The sequence below is a fragment of the Neoarius graeffei genome, chromosome 28 (assembly GCF_027579695.1).
Source record: "Neoarius graeffei isolate fNeoGra1 chromosome 28, fNeoGra1.pri, whole genome shotgun sequence".
Taxonomy (NCBI): Eukaryota; Metazoa; Chordata; class Actinopteri; order Siluriformes; family Ariidae; genus Neoarius; species Neoarius graeffei.
In genome coordinates, this window is record NC_083596.1 from 13917386 (window position 1) to 13940010 (window position 22625).

At 41.3% G+C, this 22625-nt stretch overlaps 1 protein-coding gene across 1 annotated transcript; it reads right to left on the minus strand.

Annotated features, from left to right (window-relative positions):
• Window positions 1–17311: 17311 nt before the first annotated feature.
• On the minus strand, window positions 17312–18436 carry LOC132875666 (insulinoma-associated protein 1b-like). The gene has a single exon (XM_060912613.1). It carries the CDS (start codon window positions 18434–18436, stop codon window positions 17312–17314), a length of 1125 nt encoding a protein of 374 aa, XP_060768596.1.
• Between the last annotated feature and the right edge of the window lie 4189 nt (window positions 18437–22625).

Below are 22625 nucleotides of genomic sequence, written 5' to 3' on the forward strand. Positions count from 1 at the left end.
CTTTTGAACGGTAGGTAGTGTATCTGGGTCTGTCTCAGAAACTGGGTACTGTGGGGGTAGGGTGACCACCTGTCCCGCATAGCACGTGCGCGTACAGCATTTGAAGCTGAATTTATGCGTCCCGCAAATTCAGAACGTGTCCCGCATAATCGATGCTTGCTGAGGGGGATGTCACTCTCCCCGGGCCACCCAGGCAGCCAAACGAATATTACTTGACATTTCAGCACACCACCGTCGCCACTATGGACTGTAGAACAAAACCACACCCCCCCCTCACAACTGACTGGTTGTTGTCAACTTTTTGTTGTTGCCATGACACCGCACTCACGTGCACAGACAGTGACGAGGGACGCAGGTGCAGCGCATGCATTGCTTTCATATTAAAAAATGGAGAAAGGTACCGGGGAGATGGCAGGTGAGGCACCGCCACCTCCAGTTAAAAAGAGAAGGTGTATGTACAGGAAAGAGTGGGAAAATGAATATTTGTGGCTGAAAGGGGTTGAGGGGGATACCGAGAGGGCTTTTTGTGACCTTTGCAAAACATCTTTCTCAATCGGACATGGCGGGGAATATGATGTGAAACGACACAGGCTCGCGGAGACTCACAAGAAACGTGTGCAACAGAAAGAAACGTCTAAATCTATGGATGCTTTCCTCCGACCTAAAAACGACTCTCTAGCTGACAAAGTGACTGCGGCAGAGGTGACGAGTGTGTATCACACTGTCCAACACGCAATATCATATCGGGCAGGACTTTTTTTTTCTACTGTTTCTGTGGTGCTGAGCCACTACAATTCATTTCAATTTTCTATTTATTTCAAGTTTATTTGTATAGCGCTTTTAACAATAAACATTGTCGCAAAGCAGCTCTACAGAATTTGAACGACTTAAAACATGAGCTAATTTTATCCCTAATCTGGATTAACAATTCCTGTTAATCCACTGAAAACTAAATGGAAACTTGTCACTATTCCTGCTGTTCTGATGCACTGCAAAGCCTCAGACGCAATATTATATTATGATTGATTTAAAGTGAATAAATTGTAATGGAAAATAAATAAAATTGAGTAGCTTCAGTAAATCATAAGTGGAAGTGTGTCTGTCAAGTCATAATTGAATGGTCAAAATATTATGAATGTTTATTTTAAAAAAAAACACATTTGGTGGCCTGTTCATACCTCACCAATAACAGCAGATTAGGGTATTATTGATATACCATGTAAGGTAGTATGTGCTAGAAATGGGTAAACCACTATCTGTGAGTCTTCCAGCAGCCGGCGCGGCGCAGTGGGGGCGGCGTCCCACATTGTCCCTCAAAAACATACCCCTTGTCCCCCCTTGGGCTTATGAGCAGGTGGTCACCCTATGTGGGGGTCCCCCACTAAATATACTCGCAGTCAATAAACTATACGGTTTTGAATGGTGATGTTGGTTTTAATTTGAAATAAAATGATGAAAGAAAGAAATAATACAGATAAAACTAAATCTTTGATTCAGAATTTGGCAAAAATTCTGCAAATTTGTTGAAAAATATCTGGGACATGATAAACGGTTGACTACATCGCATTCGCTTAAAAAGGTTGTAGTCCACTGAAAAGTCTACAGTTATCACTGATTGTATTTTAAGTTGTAACTTTATCCACCTAAGGATTGGTGCGCTCACAGAATAATCATAACCGTAATAAAACATCATGCAAAATATTTCATCACCGTCGTAACTCCATTTTCCGCAGACCCAAACCCAATACGATCGTGTGTTTTGATCTAAACGGAAAGCCTCAGGGTCAAGGTCACGACCTCACCAAAAGTAGTAACTTAAAATCACTATGCCATATAAAAATTTAGTTATAAATCTGTGATTTAGTTTTTTAAAATGAAAGCTGAAAGTTAGGTATAGAATATGTTTCTTATAGAATATGTTACGATGATAGCTGGTCTTGTATGAATTTCTGAGCTATGAAATGAGTTGTGGTCTATTTTTTACCGTAGCGTGTTATTTGTGTGCGGGGAAGGACACACATTAACAATTTGCATGTGTAGAATGGAATTTTCCACTCCAACAGTTAAAAGTTGATCGTGCTTCCGTTTGCGGTCTTTCTGTTACGTGGGTGATCTGTTCGGATGTTATCACTGAAAAGGTGAGTTTCGACAGTTTTATTTTGTTTTAGTCTTGCAGTATAAGGCAAGGGGCGGCACAGTGGTGTAGTGGTTAGCGCTGTCACCTCACAGCAAGAAGGTCCTGGGTTCGAGCCCCGGGGCCGGCGAGGGCCTTTCTGTGTGGAGTTTGCATGTTCTCCCCGTGTCCGCGTGGGTTTCCTCCGGGTGCTCCGGTTTCCCCCACAGTCCAAAGACATGCAGGTTAGGTTAACTGGTGACTCTAAATTGACCGTAGGTGTGAATGTGAGTGTGAATGGTTGTCTGTGTCTATGTGTCAGCCCTGTGATGACCTGGCGACTTGTCCAGGGTGTACCCCGCCTTTCGCCCGTAGTCAGCTGGGATAGGCTCCAGCTTGCCTGCGACCCTGTAGAACAGGATAAAGTGGCTACAGATAATGAGATGAGATGAGTATAAGGCAATAGAATGTTTCTTTTTCATCTTACTTTCATATTTCGTAGTGTTTGCGTATTTTTGGCCAATATTTTGCGACCATGGTCAATTTAGATCGAACTTTTGATAGAATCTATGGCCAGTCATTTTGCCCCGCCTCGCGCTCTGTCCGGTGCGGTAGTGATGTCCCGTTGCTTGCACGCTGCAGCAGAGACCCGTGTGACCTTCAGCCGGTCCAGTCGCTGTTCTTTTACCACTGCCTTTATTCTCATCTTTGCGGTGTGTTCTTGATTTTTCCATTGTGTCCTATTTCACCATATCAAATACGCAAAATGTATCATCTCATCTCATCATCTGTAGCCGCTTTATCCTGTTCTACAGGGTCGCAGGCAAGCTGGAGCCTATCCCAGCTGACTACGGGCAAAAGGCAGGGTACACCCTGGACAAGTCGCCAGGTTATCACAGGGCTGACACATAGACACAGACAACCATTCACACTCACATTCACACCTACGGTCAATTTAGAGTCACCAGTTAACCTAACCTGCATGTCTTTGGACTGTGGGGGAAACCGGAGCACCCGGAGGAAACCCACGCGGACACGGGGAGAACATGCAAACTCCGCACAGAAAGGCCCTCGCTGGCCACGGGGCTCGAACCCGGACCTTCTTGCTGTGAGGCGACAGCGCTAACCACTACACCACCGTGCCGCCCCAAAATGTATCATATTATTCATATTTAAGTGAATAATCAATTCAGTCATCATAACTTGGCATTTTTAACCTAAGCAATCAAAAAGAGGAAATTTATTCAGTATTTTCACTCATCTGTGAAGGAGGGGTTTTAATTCTTCATGATGTAGTTATTTTATATGTAAATCAATTTTACAAAAGCATTTGAATTGTAATAAAAAAAAAATTCCACAGTGGAGGCCAGATAAAGCAAGATACTATCTTTATTCTTATTAAATATGACAAAAGAAACATTGAGTGTTAGGTAAATGCAAAAAAAAAAAAAAAGTAAAATTAGAAAATTTATTTTTTGACCATAATGTCCCAACTGAGAGACCAGTTTCTGAGACGGACCCATATACAAACCATTTATGAAACATTAAATTATCCAAAAGAGGTGAATAAAAGAACTGAATCAACTCTTGAAATTGAATATTGAATCTGATATGAGTGTGTTTATAAATCACAGAGGTGGACAGTAATGAAGTACATTTACTTGAGTACTGTACTTTACTTGACTTGAGTATTTTTTTTGCCAACTTATGAATTTAACTTCACTAAATTTGAAAGGCAAATATCGTACTTTTCACTTCACTACATTTCTGTCAAGTTCCTCGTTACTCGTTACTATGAAGCAGCTTTGAAAGTGGATGTTTTTTTTCTTTTCTTTTCTAAAACGTGATGGTTTTTTCGCAGGTGACACTGAGACAGACTATCAGTAATCACTAGGGTCACGTCACATCCATAGACTGTACAAAATCAAGATCAGTGATTTCTCAGTAGCGTTATTTAACACGATCAGTTGATGGCAGAATGGAAGGAGGCGGTTCTTCTGGGGAATGAACGCACTCGTGGCTTTACCTAGAACCCATGTTTCAGTTTTCTGAAAGGAATAAAGAGTCATTTCATTTTAAATGTTTGCTTTGTTTTCCAAAAACGAACCACATCACAGCCTACAAAAACTCACCATCTGACTTGCGGAAGCATATTGAAGTCTGTAAACGTTTTATTCCAAGAGAAAGCTTGCAATGAAGTTGTCTGTGCTTTTAGAGCTAGTGATAATGCTGCAATAGCTATGCAGTCTGGTTAGTCAAATGACTTTCTATGGATTTGCCCGCCAAGTTGCCGTAGCCTTGTCCACGGCTAACGTTTACACATAGCTAGTTAACTTGGACACCGTTAGTTAGCATGTAAAAACGGAGTTATGCTAACATCCAGGGTGCGATCTGTCAAAAAACCAGAAGGGGGGATGGTTTTTTTTTTAATCATGAAACGTCACAAAATTAAGGTAACAATAGGCTAACAGCTCAATAACATCCGATGATATCAAATGAATAACACTAAATGAAAACGAACACTAAACCAGAGATAGTAAATTCATCTTCCTATCTCTCTGACTAAATACACGAACATTAACACACAACAAAGTTCGCATTGCTTGTCGCGGTGCTGTGATGTTTCTCTCCCTCCAGATTAAATGGACAGTGACTCGAAAATCACTGAAATACATGAATACTAAATGAACAGTTTGCTCTGATGGCGCAGTTCATGTGGCCTTTTCTGCTTTCCCGTCGGTGCGCTATCCGCCGCGTTTCGCCCTTCTTTAATCCACATTTCTGCGAATTTCTCAGCAGGGAAGGAACGCACGTCATTGACAGCGAGGAAAAGAAGGCTGTTCAGTGTGGATACATTCATTCTGTTGCGCTCATCAGTAAGGATGTGATTCATGGCGCTAAATCCACGTTCACACTCTGATTATCTACAATGTATCTATTTGCTGGGGATGTTCGTAGGGTTGCCAACTTTCTCATATCCAAATGAGGGACACTTTGTTCCGGGTGCGGACAAGTACCGGTACAGGCCCTGTACACGCACCCCAGCGCCCCAAAATAGTTACAGTACCGAATCGCCTTTAGGTGAGTGTTTCAAATGTAGGCCACTACAAATTCATTTCTAAAATAGAGCTTTTAAAAATTAATAGACCAATTAATGGATATTTTTAAGTAACTTAATGCAAAATAACAAACAATTCTAATATTATTGTCTCATTTTTCTCTTTTAAACTTTGGCCAAATAATTCATCAGGCCATATTTATGAAGGCAATGTCATAAACTGAAAAATGATTTGCTGTAGCTGTAAAACCCTGATATTTGCTTATTTGTCCATTTGAAAACCCTAAGAACCTTCTGCAATGCTTCATGAGTCTGAATGGTTGTCTGTGTCTATGTGTCAGCCCTGTGATGACCTGGCGACTTGTCCAGGGTGTACCCCGCCTTTCGCCCGTAGTCAGCTGGGATAGGCTCCAGCTTGCCTGCGACCCTGTAGAACAGGATAAAGCGGCTAGAGAGAATGAGATGAGATGAGACAACCAGCATGGGCGGCATGGTGGTGTAGTGGTTAGCACTGTCGCCTCACAGCAAGACGGTTCTGGGTTCGAGCCCCGTGGCCAGCGAGGGCCTTTCTGTGTGGAGTTTGCATGTTCTCCCCGTGTCCACGTGGGTTTCCTCCGGGTGCTCCGGTTTCCCCCACAGTCCAAAGACATGCAGGTTAGGTTAACTGGTGACTCTAAATTGACCGTAGGTGTGAATGTGAGTGTGAATGGTTGTCTGTGTCTATGTGTCAACTCTGTGATGACCTGGCGACTTGTCCAGGGTGTACCCCGCCTTTCGCCTGTAGTCAGCTGGGATAGGCTCCAGCTTGCCTGTGACTCTGTAGAACAGGATAAAGCGGCTAGAGATAATGGATGGACAACCAGCACTGATGTTTATGATTTGCATTTTGTTATGTATGTCTATTTATCTAGACTAAGACATACCCAAGCTGTAACATACCATGTTATCATATTCTACTGAACGGTTAAAATCATTAAATAGCTTATTCTTATTTTGTTTTTTATGAAAAGGAACTACCGTAGGTGGGGTTTTTAACGTGACTGATACTTAGGAATGAGTTACAGTACGACCAGGGACATTAATTAAAATCAGTTTTGGTTTTAGGCTGAAGTAAAATTTGATAATGATCCTTACATCTTCTTCTTTTTCCATCTTTTTCCTACTTCTACGTGGAGTTGACATGGACAGGTTGAGCTGATAGAGTTAAGGGCTTTAAGATCCATTCTTACATAATGCCTAATAAAATGGGAGCTGATTGGAAGAAATTGCAGATGCTATTGCTATGGAAATATACAGTAATGAACGGCTCATTGATTACCGATCAATCTTTCCAACCATTTTCTCCACTGTAACTTGCTGTTTATTTGTGCAGAAGGCTCATATAAAATTGCATTAGGGGCAACGAGTTCCCTACGGCCAGTACCGGTCAAAATTTTGGACACGCCATCTAATTCAATGTTTTTCTTTATTTGTATTAATTAAAAGACACGTTGTGTCTTAAAGTAATGATGGATGTCGTTTCTCTTTACTTAGTTGAGCGGTTCTTGATATAATATGGATTACTACAGCTGTGGTGTACCGGTAGAATAGGGCTATTTACTGTATTTTTATTATTTACTATTTACTATTTGATCTCAAACGCATTAAGAAGGCAAAATACTCGTCCACTAATTAACTTTTGACGAGGCACACCTGTTAATTGAAAAGCATTCGAGGTGACTACCTCATGAAGTTGGTTAAGATAACACCAATAGTGTGCAAAGCATCATCAAGGTAAACAGTGGCTACCTTGATTAATCTAAAATATGAAACATACTTCGCTTTTTAAATGCTTTTTTTAAATTTACCACATAATTTCATATATATTCCAGATGTTATTTCATAGTTGTGATGTCTTCAGTATTGTTCTACAATGTAGTTAAAATACAGAAAAACCTATGAATAAGTAGGGGTGTACAAACTTTTGACTGGTACTGTATGTGTGTCCATTTAATAAAGCATAGTTTTCCAATAGAACTACTGATATGAGCACTTATTCAAAATCAGATAGCGTCTCGAATTATTATTATTATTATTATTATTATATGGAAGAATGGAAGAGCAAGAAAGATCTGTAGTTTTTACATCGTCCAAGCAGGAATTATAAATGAAAGTCTCTGAAGAATACAAAGATATTATAACTATTTAAAAAAGGAACACTACAGACATCAGTAATTTAATTAACCTCTTCAAGTATTTATGTATTAAACAACTAAATAACTAATAAATGGGCACGCCATGACTGTTCATGTGAAAGTGTTTACTGCATTCTCGTTGAATTTATGCAGTCAGAGTAATTGAAGACAATTTTGCCAGAGAGAGAGAGAGAGAGAGAGAAAAAGAAAGAAAGAAAGAAAGAAAGAAAGAAAGAAAGAAAGAAAGAAAGAAAGAAAGAAAGAAAGAAAACAGTGGCAGAACACTCCTCGCCCCACGGAATGTCATGCTTTGTGACGTCACAGGTCTTGTCCAATTGTATTCGTCAAATCTTAACTAAGCTTCACATTTGGCCTGACACGGAACAGGTTTGTCCAAAAGCACGTGTTGCCATAGTAACAAAGGGGGCCTCATTTATGGAACTGGAAAGTTATCCTGGCTTGTTGAAATTAGCCTGCTTTATGAGGTTAGCTCACTCCACGGAGTGTTTCCCCCCCAGATGTGAACATAGAGCAAATTCTTCTTTAATATAGCGACTCCAAAATGTCTGTCATTTTTTTCCCACAATTCTTTTTGAATTTTACATCACTTCAACCTTTATCATTAGTTAAAAGCCTATTTCAGCTTCTTCTTCACCTCTATTAGATCTCTCGCAGCTCTTTGCTTAAACAGGTCAGGCTGAAGCACCATTTCCATTTTGTAAAAATGTAGTTTTGTGTGCGGTTGGTTGAACCTGAGTGTGAACATCTCATCTCATCTCATCTCATTATCTCTAGCCGCTTTATCCTGTTCTACAGGGTCGCAGACAAGCTGGAGCCTATCCCAGCTGACTACGGGCGAAAGGCGGGGTACACCCTGGACAAGTCGCCAGGTCATCACAGGGCTGACACATAGACACAGACAACCATTCACACTCACATTCACACCTACGGTCAATTTAGAGTCACCAGTTAACCTAACCTGCATGTCTTTGGACTGTGGGGGAAACCGGAGCACCCGGAGGAAACCCACGCAGACACGGGGAGAACATGCAAACTCCGCACAGAAAGGCCCTCGTTGGCTACGGGGCTCGAACCCGGACCTTCTTGCTGTGAGGTGACAGCGCTAACCACTACACCACCGTGCCGCCCCGAGTGTGAACATGTGTTTAGTTTATTTATTGTGGCTACGGCCTCATATAGAGGCCGTAGCCACTATGTCATCGTGCTGTAAGAATGTAAGAGTGTAACAATCGTGCACTGCCCATGCACATGCGCATAAGGATCACAATAGCGCATGCGCATAAGCATTACAGTCACCAGAACGGTGAATCATGATCTCGCGATATGAACAGTTGATCTCGCGTTATCATCGTGCTGTAAGAATGTAAGAATGAGTCTAACGATACCGCAATGCGTATGCGCATAAGCATTACAATCACCAGAACGGCAAATCGTGATCTTGCGATATCAAACGTACACAAGAATGAGTATACGAATATAAGAATGATTGTAACAATAGCAAAACTTTGTAACCAATCAGCACTTAACCTGATCACGTTTGATTACCCGTTCTATTTCTTGATTAACTTCGGAACTAATCAGAACTAGAAACAAAATAAGAGAAACCTCGTTATACGTAACTTCGTAGTATCGGAAGATAATCGGCAGATAAAAAGACAAACAAAATTCACCTCGTGGTTCACCAAGGCTACTGATTCAATGTCAAGTAAGTGGTGTTTATTTTTAAGAAAATTTACCTTTTGATTATCACAGTTTTTGTTTGGTTCTTCTGAAAGGTCAAATGAAAAGGTTTTGTACGGTAAGTTGTTCTTTTTTTAGCGTTTTGGCAGATATTTAGCTAAGACAATTCATGAACAAGTGCTTTCTTACTATTTTGAAAATAGATATAGTTCACAGCACTGTATTTTGAACAAAGCCCTGATGCTGCTCACAGCTTGGTGATGCTTGCAAGAGATGAGGAGAGTATCATTGATAACATGTATATACTAGTGCTGTCAAGCGATTAAAATATTTAATCACGATTAATGTCGCGACTGTCATAGTTAACTCGCGATTAATCGCAATTTAATCGCACATTTTTGTCACATGAAAAACCATTGTAATTCTTTTATCAGCATAAAAACGTGAATGGGCTTGCTTTGTATTGCAAAGCATAACACGTCTTGATACAGCCACTGCAAAGTGAAACCTAAGCCGAACACCGGGGCTGGCAAAAGAACCATAAGTGAAGTGATCTACTGCTTGAGTTAGTCTACAACTCAGAGAGACAGGTTACACAGTGATGGTAGGCTTGACATGCTTGATTATAATATAAAGTACACTATTATATTAACTTTAAGTTGTTCGTTGATAAATATTGCATTGAATCTGATCTTTACTGTTTCAGCTCACTTAACACATTTTGTACTTTTACACTTTCTGCCTGTTGATGCGTCGCGCTGTCCAATCAGAGGCGGCCAAATTTGCATATTACAGGAAGGATTTCTGGGATAGCATTGAGTTTACAGTTCAGAGGGATCTGGCTTCTTTAGACGCTGTCTTCTTAAAACTGAATAAATATTTAAAAAGAGCCAAATGAGCCAGTCTTTTGAACGGCTCTTTTCAAAGAACGGATCACAAAGATGCGGATCCCATCAAAGAGCCATAAATCCCATCTCTACTAGCGCGCCCTGCCCGCGCTGGTTCTTTGGGGGGGCAGAGGACTCTGGCTGTGCGGGGCGTGGCATTACAGTCTAGCTGCTATCGGTTTTCTAAGCAAAGTCTATGTTCCAAGTTCCTGGCAGTTTCAAAAGCTTATGAAAAACCTACATCATGTCACAGAGCATTAATCTCGCAATAAAAAAATTATTGCCGTTAAAATTGAGTCAAGTTAACGCGTTAATAACGTGACATTTTTGACAGCACTAGTATATACGTTATATTTACTGTATGGACCAGTGGCGGCTGCTGGTTTTTAAAACAGGGGAAGCCCATTTTACGCATTCATCGTAAAACCTGTAGGCCGGATATCAAAGCATAGAAAGGTGTGCCCCATTAGCATAGTGAACTAGACAACCCTACCTAGTGGCAGAAAGTATTTTTGCTTGTACATTTCATGTTATAGTCTGGCTTGCCAGGCTAGTGCCTCATATCCTTAATCAAAAATATCAAACATCCAAAAATCACTGGCTATTCAACGAAGAGCCTTGAACATCATACCCTGATATGCAACACAGTGTCTTTAACACAACACCCAGCTGTGCAACACATCCTTGAACATCTTCTGCAACACAATCTGGAAATTCATAACCAGGTAGGCTATGCAACACACAGAACCTTGAATATTATACCCAGGTATAACCTATAACACAGAGCCCACCATTCTCTTAACATTACTGAACAATATACACACTTCAGATTCATGAACATGAACACTATTTAATCACAAATTCTGCCCTCCGCTCCTTTTCCAGAAAATGGTCTGTGACCCTGTCATACCAGCTGGTTGTGCTTTCCAGAGACTTTACCAATTTCTGTTAGCAGCTAGCACTGCAGATCCCAATAAGGCTCAAGCTAGCGTACAACCAGATTGAACTACAAATGAAATAAACGAGTGAATTCGCGAATGATCAAACTGATAGAATGGATGAAAGTTAACGGAGCACAACGAGTAATATTTACATTTATTTACAGAGTAATGTACAGAGACATCAATGAGAAGAAACGTTTATATGAAAAGAAATTCGGACAGCACTTTGGCACACGACTGCACTTTCTCGACATCTGCTAGGGACTGACTGATCATGCTTCCGTGTTCCTCGTCGACGCCGAAGTACAGAGCCCACCCTCCTCATGTCTTTCAAACACTACCTCCAATAATCCTTCATCAGCCCGGCTTCTTGCCCCTCCCACTGTCTCGTTTAGTCCCAGAGAAACCCGGCTTCCCTGGAAGTGACGATTTTGTCGATTTTAACCAATAACAACTAGCCGAAATTGGCTGTTCAGAGCCGTCTCATAGACTGCAATGGATACCCGGCTGCCAGCCATAGAGCCCATTGAAATAAGAAAGGTTACAGCCAGTGTTGCCAGATTGGGCGGTTTTAAGTGGATTTTGGCGGGTTTTGAACATATTTTGGCTGGAAAACGTCAGCAGTATCTGGCAACGCTGGTTACAGCCTGGCAGCAAAGGTGATTCTCATATGGCCCTTTTCCACTACCCTTTTTCAGCTCGCTTCAGCTCACTTCAGCCCGACACGGCTCGCGTTTCGACTACCAAAAAACAGCACGACTCAGCTCGCTTCAGCCCTGCTTAGCCCCTAAAACTCGCACCGTTTTGGAGTGCGGCTGAAGCGAGCCAAACCGTGCCGAGTGAGGCTGGGGGCGTGAGCAGACACTCCCCTGTGCACTGATTGGTGAGGAGGAGTGTCCTCACATGCCCACACACGCCCCGCGAGCACGCTGGGATCTGTAAACACTGTAAACCCGGAAGGAGAAGAATTACGAGAATTATGAAGCCTTATGCGCCTCGCCTCATCTATACGCTCTTGCCAGTATCTGTTGGCGTTGTCGGTGACAACAAGCCACAGCACCAAGACCAGCAACACTAACGACTCCATGTCCTCTATGTTTATTGTTTACTATTCGGGTCATGAGACTACCGCTTAAAAGCTCACTGATGTCACTGTTTGCGCTGCTTAACGACATCACGTGACGTCCACCCACTTTCGCTAACTCCACCCAATGTGTCCACCCACTTCCAGCCAGCACGGTTCAGCGCGCTTGTAGTCGAAATGCAACTCCAACAGCCCCGCTCAGCCCGACTCAGCACGGCACGGCTCAGCCCGACTCAGCCGCGTTTGTAGTGGAAAAGCGGCAATAGCGAACTACAAGTTCGTCAGACATCACTCAAATAAGTTACAGGATAGTTATGAACGTAAATACAATCTTGGGCATATATTATGTTATGCAAGTTATTGTTTTAATGAGAATTCAACGTCATAGATGCCGCAGTTTGGGGAGAGAATTTTAGGGGAAGCTCGGCTTCCCTTGTTGTCTCTGAGAAATCACCCCTGGTATGGACATTGTATCAGAAAACAATTTTATTTATAAGCAGTAGCCACATGTACTCATACTGTAGGGTACCTATTTTTTTTTTATTTAGCGGTTCCAAACTACAACCGCTAAAGCACATTGTGTACACCATTCAACATTATCCAGGGGCGTAGCTAGGATTTTTCAAAGGGTGGGGGGTCACACACTAACTGGCAGCCTGAGTACCCGTACATACCCTGCAGGTTTGTAAATGAAAAAATACATTGAATACATTTGAGAAAATAATGCGGTCTTCGCATCATTCTTCCATCTCATGTTGCGAGCTGCTGAGATGTCGGACAATGATTAGGCCAAATCAGCTTTATCCGGCAGTGTACGGATAGCAGCTTGACATCTTACCCTAGTCAACCGATGCAGCTCTTTCTATTCTTGTTGTCTTACTGCTCATCGGCCAAAATGTTTCTAAGTAAAAGGCGTCATGGATGACGAATGGCAAAGATGTCAGCGATCTTGTCAATGTCAATCGCATTGCCATAGTGTATGTTCATCATCGCCAGTCCCGACTGAAAAATATGTAACAAAAAATAATTACCATTGCTAGTTTTAGGCAGCTTAGAAACCGGCTCTTTCATTATTGCTGTTTCTTCCACATTTTCTTGATGTTGTGTTCTAGAAACGGCACTAAAACTTAGCTTCGAAGCCACAAAATGCAACTTTGATGGAAAAAAACATATAATAAATTGCTGGCCTCTCTTCACGTCGAAAGAAGGAGGAAAGTTCCGCTTGTTTTGACATGGCGAATTATTAACACAAGAGGACTTGTACAGTAATTCGCAACTAAAAAGACTGCAGCTATACTGGCAGCTTGACCATGCTTTCTAGTGCGATCGTGTTGCGCTTGTGCAGAACTGGGTTTTTGCGCCCAAACCACAGGAAGTCCATACAAGGTTATTGAAACTCTGATGAGGCTGAGGTGACAATCTAATTAAAAAAAAAATGTTAGAAAAATTACAGTGGGCGCTTTTCTAATATTCTTATGCAGCTATTGAAAAAATGTACGGTCCGACAAAGGGGGGGTCACGGGCACCCCAGGACCCCCCAGCTACGCCTCTGTTATCATTACAGATGTGCCATTCTCATCACAGCATGCTGTAATATCTGTACTCTCTAGTGAACCATATGATAGGGAATGACCCTATCATAGATCTCAGTGTTGCTCTACTGCTCCATTCTGGTGCCACATGCATGCAGACAATTCACACCAGAACCAGACGTGGCAGTAGTTGACTTGGAGAGGCCTAAAGAAGCCTTTAGTTTTCAAGAGCATTGTTGTTTTTCAGTAATATCACCTCTTTGAGTCTCTGCAATGGAACAGTGAAAGAAGAAGGAGTTGCTTTCCTTGAGGCAGATTTGCATTATTGTTTACTAATTGCATAATTCACCTAAAAAACATTTCCAAACTAAGAGGACTTATGTCAAAAAATGATCTGGAAAAACTAATACATGCCTTCATCTCTAGTAGGGTTGATTACTGCAATGGCCTTTTCACAGGCTTGCCAAAAAAGACCATCAAACGACTTCAGCTGGTTCAAAATGCAGCGGCTAGGGTTCTCACACGAACAAAAAGAACAGAGCACATTACTCCAATTCTAAGGTCCCTTCACTGGCTTCCAGTAAGCTACAGAATTGACTTTAAAGCATTGCTGCTGGTGTACAAATCTCTAAATGGTACAGGGCCCAATTACCTCTCTGATATGTTGCAGCGGCCTAACCCAATCAGATCTACCAGATCAAAACAGAAAAATTTACTATTAAAACCAGTTGTTAAAACAAAGTGTGGTGAAGCAGCTTTTAGCTACTATGCAGTACAGCTATGGAACCAACTGCCAGAGGACGTTAAAAATGCTCCTGCTGTTGGCAGCTTCAAATCTAGGTTAAAGACCAAGCTGTTTTCAGATGCTTTCTGTTAAATAATTAATATTTTTACATTTTTTATAATCTTTACTTTCTCTGCATGTTTTAAATTTACTTTAATTTTATTCTATTTTATTCCGCTGGTTTCTTTTTCTTTTTCTCCTTTTTTTCTTTTTGGCATTTTATTATTTTATTTCTACTATTGTTTAATTCTTATTATTTTCTTTTAATTCTTTTAATTAATTGTTTTAGAATAAAAATAAAATTATTTTATGTAATTTTATTTCTCTATTGTTTACTGTTTTTGTTTTTGCTTCTGTAAAGCACATTGAACTGCCATTGTGTATGAAATGTGCTATATAAATAAACTTGCCTTGCCTTGCCTTGCCTTGCCTTGCCTAATTTTATTTTCAAGATATGTACTATGACAATGATTGCCTTTAGTTTATTTGTCACCGTGGATTTTTTTTTCTCTTTTGGAGCACTGGAATAAATATCAGAATATGACACACGGGTCTAAAACAAAAACACATATGCGTGGGACAACAAGGCATTCCACCTGCACTCACACACTGATTTTCAGTCTGTTCAAAAATGGAGTGATTTTTCCTCTTATTAAACCCCACAGAAGAGCTGGAAAGCTTTTAATCAGGTTAATAAAGTCTCATGATCTATTGCTTTAAGATTTTGGACTATAAAAAGTCTGGGGCGGCACGGTGGTGTAGTGGTTAGCGCTGTTGCCTCACAGCAAGAAGGTCCGGGTTCGAGCCCCGTGGCCGGCAAGGGCCTTTCTGTGTGGAGTTTGCATGTTCCGTCCGTGTGGGTTTCCTCCGGGTGCTCCAGTTTCCCCCACAGTCCAAAGACATGCAGGTTAGGTTAACTGGTGACTCTAAATTGACCGTAGGTGTGAGTGTGAATGGTTGTCTGTGTCTATGTGTCAGCCCTGTGATGACCTGGCGACTTGTCCAGGGTGTACCCCGCCTTTCACCCGTAGTCAGCTGGGATAGGCTCCAGCTTGCCTGCGACACTGTAGAACAGGATAAAGCGGCTAGAGATAATGAGATGAGATAAAAAGTCTGGGTTCCACCTTAGCCACAAACAAAGGGATCCCTTTTTTGAGTGTATATACATATACAGTAGGCCATCATACGTATAGTGCACATACTGTAATGACAACAGTTTTTTTTTTTTGCTTGCTTGCTTGCTTTTACCATGAAATGCTTTGAAAAAGAAAATTTGGTAATGACTCAAGCTTGATAGTCAGTTGAAGGTAACAGGAGCGACCTAGAGTTCATCAAACTCATGCCTTAATGCTTTACTGTCTGGATCACTTTTGGTCTTTTTAAACCAAGAATTTGACCTATTTTTAATATAAAAGATTGGTCTCTAAGCTTCTCTTTTAGTATATTTGAAGATATATTTAACAGTTATTCCACGAAATCGAGTCGTACATGAGCTGATAGCCGACAAAGGCACATAGCGTCGAGTCGGCTATAAGCCATGTATGACGAGATTGAGTGGAATAACTGTTTTATTCTATCCACATTCACTGGATTTTGAGAAATGTTTATTTTTTGCAAATTCAATAAATAAAAACTTTATACAAAACGTCCGACAAAATCATGTTCGCGTAGAATGTAAACAAACCGGCGAAATGACAGTAGCAATCTGTGAAAAATGCGATAATAATAATTCTTGAAAAATAAAAAAGATACATTCTTACCATCAAATACTTTTATTCCATATTTTGTCTCTTTTTTTGTATTTTTTTTTTGTTTCCTAGTACAGTTTTTATTTCGTCCTCGGTTGGTTCAGCAACACGCTCCGCCATTTTGTTTTTCTCTACTCACGGTACATGAGCTGATAGCCTAGTAGTAGAGTAGCCAATCAGAGCGTGCGATTGGTCATATCCAGCGAATGTGGATAGAATAGAGGATAATTATGCAAACATTATAATTCATAATTCACATTTGTGAAATGAACATCTGCAGTATTGTTCCTCTCCAATGATAACTTATGGCTTAATTGAATTGTAGCAAAAATTGTTAACAGTTAAAATTCTTCATAAATTAATGTTTGACGATAACACACAGTGCGACTTCTTGGTGAATAGGCTGTCATTTTATTGCTTAGAAAAGTATAATTAATTTGTTTAAAAAAAATTTCAACCTGATTCATTTTAAGTATCCAAGGAAATGTAAAAAAATAAAAATAAAGTACACCAAGATTAAACATAAAAAAAACAACAACACGCACAACAATAACAAATTGCAGCATGAAATAAATACATGTAATAAATAAACCAATAAATAAATAAATGATGTATGAATAAATTAATAAATACAACTTTATCCAAAACTACAAATGTACATTATGCTTATGTTACAGGTGATTTTTGAAATCAGGTGAATCTGGATTTACCTAGGTGAATTAAGTTGACGTTCTTAAAAGGGAATTTTTTATTTAGTTTTAATTTTTTTTGAGGGGACTCATGAAGAAAAGGGCGCTTGGATATAATAGGGGGTTCATAAAAGAGTGAGAACACTTCGATAACAACTTTCCATTCACCTTCTGCTCTCGTTTCTCACTCACCCTTTATATCGTCTATCCTTTTATACCTCTCTACTCAAAATTACACTTATATACTTACAAATTTAATTTGCTCCCTCAACACACACACTTTGTCCCGTCGTTGCTGTGAATCGAACTCGGGACCTTCTGCTTTGAAGTCCAAAACTTTACCACTTCACCACGAAGGAGTCGTGTATAGGAAGTAAATTAAACATTCCACTAGACTACTCAGATCTACTCTTAATTCACATAGGTAAATCTAGATTCACCTGATTTCAAAAATCATCTATAAACTACAACTTTTTTTATGTGTTCAGGTGTCCTTATTTTTCCAGGAGTGTCAAGTTAAATCCTGTAGTAATAATAAAGATTAGTAAAAGGAAATTTTTAAAGAGTTTTGGATTCAGGCACAGTCTGAGCTGTTAGATCTTAGATGTTGTGTGTGAGTAAAATCATTTGCTTGCTTTCTGTTGGATGATGTTTGTTGATGTGCCTCATCAGCCCAGGAGAGGAGAAGAAACTCTCTCCACAGAACCGACACGGAAACACGTCGGGTGTTTTAGTCGGAAGTTTCCAAGAGAATTCCGGAACCTCTTCCTTCACCAGGACGCCAGACTCAGACAGACCTGCGAGGCTGAGCTCGTGCCTCAAACCTGCAGCTTTCCTCTCATGAAGAGCGAGATGTTTCCTCAAGTACGCCTGTCTCCGGAACTTTTTGGCGCAATGGGTGCAACTGAACAGCGCTTCATCCTCAGAGCCTGAGTCGGAGTGCTCGGATTGGCTTGTTGCGCTCAGCACATTGGATTGATTTTCTTCTCCTTTAGGTTTGTGCCAGCGCCGGTGAGACGCCAGGTTCGCCGGGCAGCTGAATGTTTTGTCGCACTCGGTGCAGCGATACTCGATGCGCACAATCCGCGAACACTTATGGTGCGCCAGAGTGAGCGGGTCTGAGTATCTCTCTTTACACAGCTGGCAGATGAACTCCCCTAGATGGCTGCTCGGACCTTGCTTCGAGTCTTCCACAGGATCTTGTTTAATGCGGAGCCCCAGAACTGGAGACGTGGTCACGTCGTCTTGGCTAACCGCTTTTCTCTCTTTGCGCTTTTTGGATTGGCTGCTTTTGGAGTTTGATGGTGCTGCTGCGGGTCGTTTCATGGAGTCGACTTTGGTGCTCGTTTCAGGCAGAGACGGCGACACTGGAGATCCGTTGACCGCAAAACCGCCCAGAACTGGCTCGAGGAAAAGCTCAGGTCGACTTAATGAAGCAGCAGAGTCATCATCATGATCTCTGTGGTGTGGTAATGGGTATTGGTTCATGTACCCGTCTCCGTCTGGACGAGTCGGGCTGAGCGCAGGAGCGCACAGTGATTCAGGCAGGCCTCCCAAACACACTGTCCTTTCAGCAAGGACTGAGGGAAGAGTTGTAGCGCAGAAAGAGTGAAGTCCTGGACTCGGGAGGGCATGTGGAATTGCCTCGTCTTCATCCTGCACTCTGAGTCTGTAGGACACTGCTCCAGCCTTTTTAGAGCGTTTTATCAGGAAACCCTTCGGCATGGTCGCGGCTGATCTCCAGTTGCTCTGTGTCCAATTTCTTTTTTATTATTATTGTTGTTGCTGTTGTTGTTGCATGCAAGTTGCAGTCCCCTTTTCTGAACTGATGCTCGCCGTCTCGCCCTTTTTAAAGGCACCAGGCGCGTATTGTGCGTCAGTTAGGACGCAGATGGCTGCAATCCAGACGTCAATAGCAGGACCTGGCAACATGATCCACCCTGGGGTCTCAGAGAAGAGGAGCGGCAGATGTCAGCTTCACCCCTCCCTCCTTTTCCTTCCCCTCCTTCTCAGATTCCTCCCGCCACACACACACACACACCACTCCACCCCCGACCACTTGCCCCGTCCTTGACGGTCCCTCACCGTTATGTAGATGAGGCCCTGCCACCCTGCCACACTCCAAGATTATACAACTTTTCTATTCAACGCTCCCCTCTGGGAATCCATTCAGCGTCCACGTGCCGAGTCCCTGCATCCATTTATCTTCACACAGGAATGTGTGTGTGTGCAGTAAATAGCCCAAAAATAAATAGCAATTTTAATATTGCATATTAGCAGTTAATATGAATATTAACTACTTAAATCAGTCAGACTAGAATAAACAATATTACTTAATTAGATTGTTTTTATATAATTCAATTGCAATTCAATTACTTCTTGAAAGTGCAAGGATACAAAGAACTGGCATGTGAACAAGTTTAATTTGGATGGAAAATATATTAGCCAAATTTGAAACAAACAAACAAACAAACAAACAAACAAACCCAAAACTTGCCATTAAGACCCAGTAAAAAAAAAAAAAAGGCAGAACAAAAACTCCAGGGAACCAGGGAAGTGTTTATGTTATAAACCTTTAAGCTTTAATAATCTTTAATAAGTATACTCCTAAGTCAATATAACTATACTAGGTGTTAATAATAATAATAATAATAATAATAATAATAATAATAATAATAATAAAAAACTAAAAAGCCAATGATAATAATAATCACCACAACTACTAATAGTAAATGAAATAAATACACACACACACACACACACACACACACACACACACACACACACACACACACACGTGTGTGTGTGTGTGTGTGTGTGTGTGTATAGCATAACTTATGTAACATAATAAAATATATCAAATGGCAATTTTAGACCAGTATAAGCTAAATGAAAATCCTTGCTGTAGTAATCTCCTAACATGTAATTATAATTCAATAAATATATTCAATCTAAAAATGCATGAATTAACAAGGTTGGGACAGGGAAATGTTTTTTAAATTGTAGAATTTCAATTCAAATCTTGTTAAAGTGAGTGAGAATGAGATCGTGACCAGGGCACAGAACCGTTAGAGAATTCCTCAGAGCGCGCCATCTAATCTCACCCCCAACCCCAAGCGTCTGATCCGGACAATGGCAGAGGTCTGTCAGCTTATTGTCACCGAAATGAACCATTTTCATCACACGTCCGCAATCTGGCGGAAAAGGCAGTCACGCACTCCCGGCTCCGCCCACCATTAGTGAATGTTCGATCAGCTTGCGCATCGCGACGCTTCTCAAGTGCGTCGACAAAAAAACATGGTGTGAGATCGATGGGCAGTAGCTTCAGCATGATGAACGGTATTGCTTGTGGGAGGAGTGTTCTTTTCCTATAGACTTGAATCAATGAGCATACATCAAACAAAATTATCCTCTAAATAATTCTGTTCGATGATTCATATCAGTTGCCTGGTTATGCCTTATCATAATCTAATCTAATCTAATCTAATCTAATCTAATCTAATCTAATCTAATCTAATCCATATCAGTGAAAACTTAAGGTTACTATTCCATCCCTCCACTGGGCTAAATAAAAAGATATAAATAGTACTATAATAATAAAACTATAAAATAGTTGACAATTTACTGGGAATATACTGTATATAATTTTATGATTTAAGTACAGGGCGGCACGGTGGTGTAGTGGTTAGCGCTGTCGCCTCACAGCAAGAAGGTCCTGGGTTCGAGCCCCGGGGCCGGCGAGGGCCTTTCTGTGCGGAGTTTGCATGTTCTCCCCGTGTCCGCGTGGGTTTCCTCCGGGTGCTCCGGTTTCCCCCACAGTCCAAAGACATGCAGGTTAGGTTAACTGGTGACTCTAAATTGACCGTAGGTGTGAGTGTGAATGGTTGTCTGTGTCTATGTGTCAGCCCTGTGATGACCTGGCGACTTGTCCAGGGTGTACCCCGCCTTTCGCCCGTAGTCAGCTGGGATAGGCTCCAGCTTGCCTGCGACCCTGTAGAAGGATAAAGCGGCTAGAGATGATGATGATGAGATGAGATTTAAGTACAAAACAGCATATTATGTAAGACACTTTTCAGACAAAAAATCTTCATAATGAAGGCTGATGGGTTCACAGTCGCCCAATGGAGGGATGGAATAATATTTTGGCAAAAGGTCCTACAGGTCATCCTAGAATTTCTTTTTTTTATAAGATAAAGTTTATAATCTCATCTCATCTCATTATCTCCAGCCGCTTTATCCTGTTCTACAGGGTCGCAGGCAAGCTGGAGCCTATCCCAGCTGACTACGGGCGAAAGGCGGGGTACACCCTGGACAAGTCGCCAGGTCATCACAGGGCTGACACATAGACACAGACAACCATTCACACTCACATTCACACCTACGGTCAATTTAGAGTCACCTCTAAACCTAACCTGCATGTCTTTGGACTGTGGGGGAAACCGGAGCACCCGGAGGAAACCCACGCGGACACGGGGAGAACATGCAAACTCCACACAGAAAGGCCCTCGCCGGCCACGGGGCTCGAACCCGGACCTTCTTGCTGTGAGGCGACAGCGCTAACCACTACACCACCGTGCCGCCCTAAAGTTTATAATGTGTAATTATTTTATTTTATTGATTTGCACTGACCCTTATTTAAGTGGAGCTAAACATGTCCCTAAAATGTAATGAAATAGAACATAATTGCAATATATTTGCAAAAGTCTTAAGCACACGTCAAGAAGTGCTGTGAAGCAAAGATGTCTTCAAAAAAATAAATGTTTCTACAATAAAAAAAATCCTGTAAATAGCAGCGAACAGTAATAAATGAAACAAAGTCAGTATTTAGTGTGATGATCCTTAAAATTTTACTGAGCGTCTTACAGAACCAGACACGGTTCTTCTGAACACTTTGTCGCACTTTTGCAGCAAAACTCATCAGGCTTCATGATGTTTTTGTCTGAAAAAGTGTCTCTTATATAATCTGCTGTTTTGTATCTTTCTAGAAATCATAAATCATAAAATTATATATCAATAAATTGTCAACTATTTTGTCGTTTTGTTATTATAGTACTATTTATATATCTTTTTCCTTTATTTAATATATAGGCATATTTGTCAGATCGCTTTCATTTTTAATCCAAATATCATTAGCAGCCTAATAATAATAAATAAAGCTGAGAATATTGTGAGTGTAAATTTTAACACCACTTTTTATATCCAAGGAGCCACAACGTCACAGCACTTCACCTCATTCTCACAGTGGATGACAAGCTTATATATTTTTTTCCCTAACAGTAGATTTGTACAATAATTTTTAGTGTGTCTTCGGACTGGTACATCCAGGAACTCTAATGCAAAGACTTTCAAAACTGGGATGGCTTCAAAAACAAGACAGAAAAAAAAATGTTGCTGGTTTTTTGTTTTGTTTTAGAAGAAAAGCCATGTAGGCAAGGTTGCATTTCAGGGATGAACACACATGTTTTCGCTTGATTCCCCTTTCCTCCCTCCGTCTTCTATCAGTTGCTGCCCATTGACCCCGACACCTCCTTCCTTCATCCATGGTAAGCGCGTTCTCTCTTCCTGCAGCCGTTACATGCAGATTTTCCCCCAACCAGTCTGTCGTCTCGAGGGAACGCTGATTGTTATTGGATTTTTCCCCCTACTTTTTTGGCCTCTGGGGGAAATCAGGAAACAAAAAGACGGGTAAGAGAGCGTAAGCGATGTGCGGAGCGTGTGTGTGTTTGTGTGTCGACTCCCGCTCCCCATTCTTTCACTTTTTTCGCCTTTGTTGGAATTGGAAGGCTGTGCGTGTGCCTTCGAAGCCGCATGCCACGCGCGCACCCTGACCTCCACGACCTGGATTTGCATAAAGCTGGAAAACTGCACCGGGGGCTGACACACACTCACACTTACACACACACACACACACACA

What these genes read in the sequence shown, in the direction of transcription:
- LOC132875666 (XM_060912613.1), bottom strand. Translation starts at nt 18,436, where the DNA reads ATGCCGAAGGGTTTCCTGATAAAACGCTCTAAAAAGGCTGGAGCAGTG.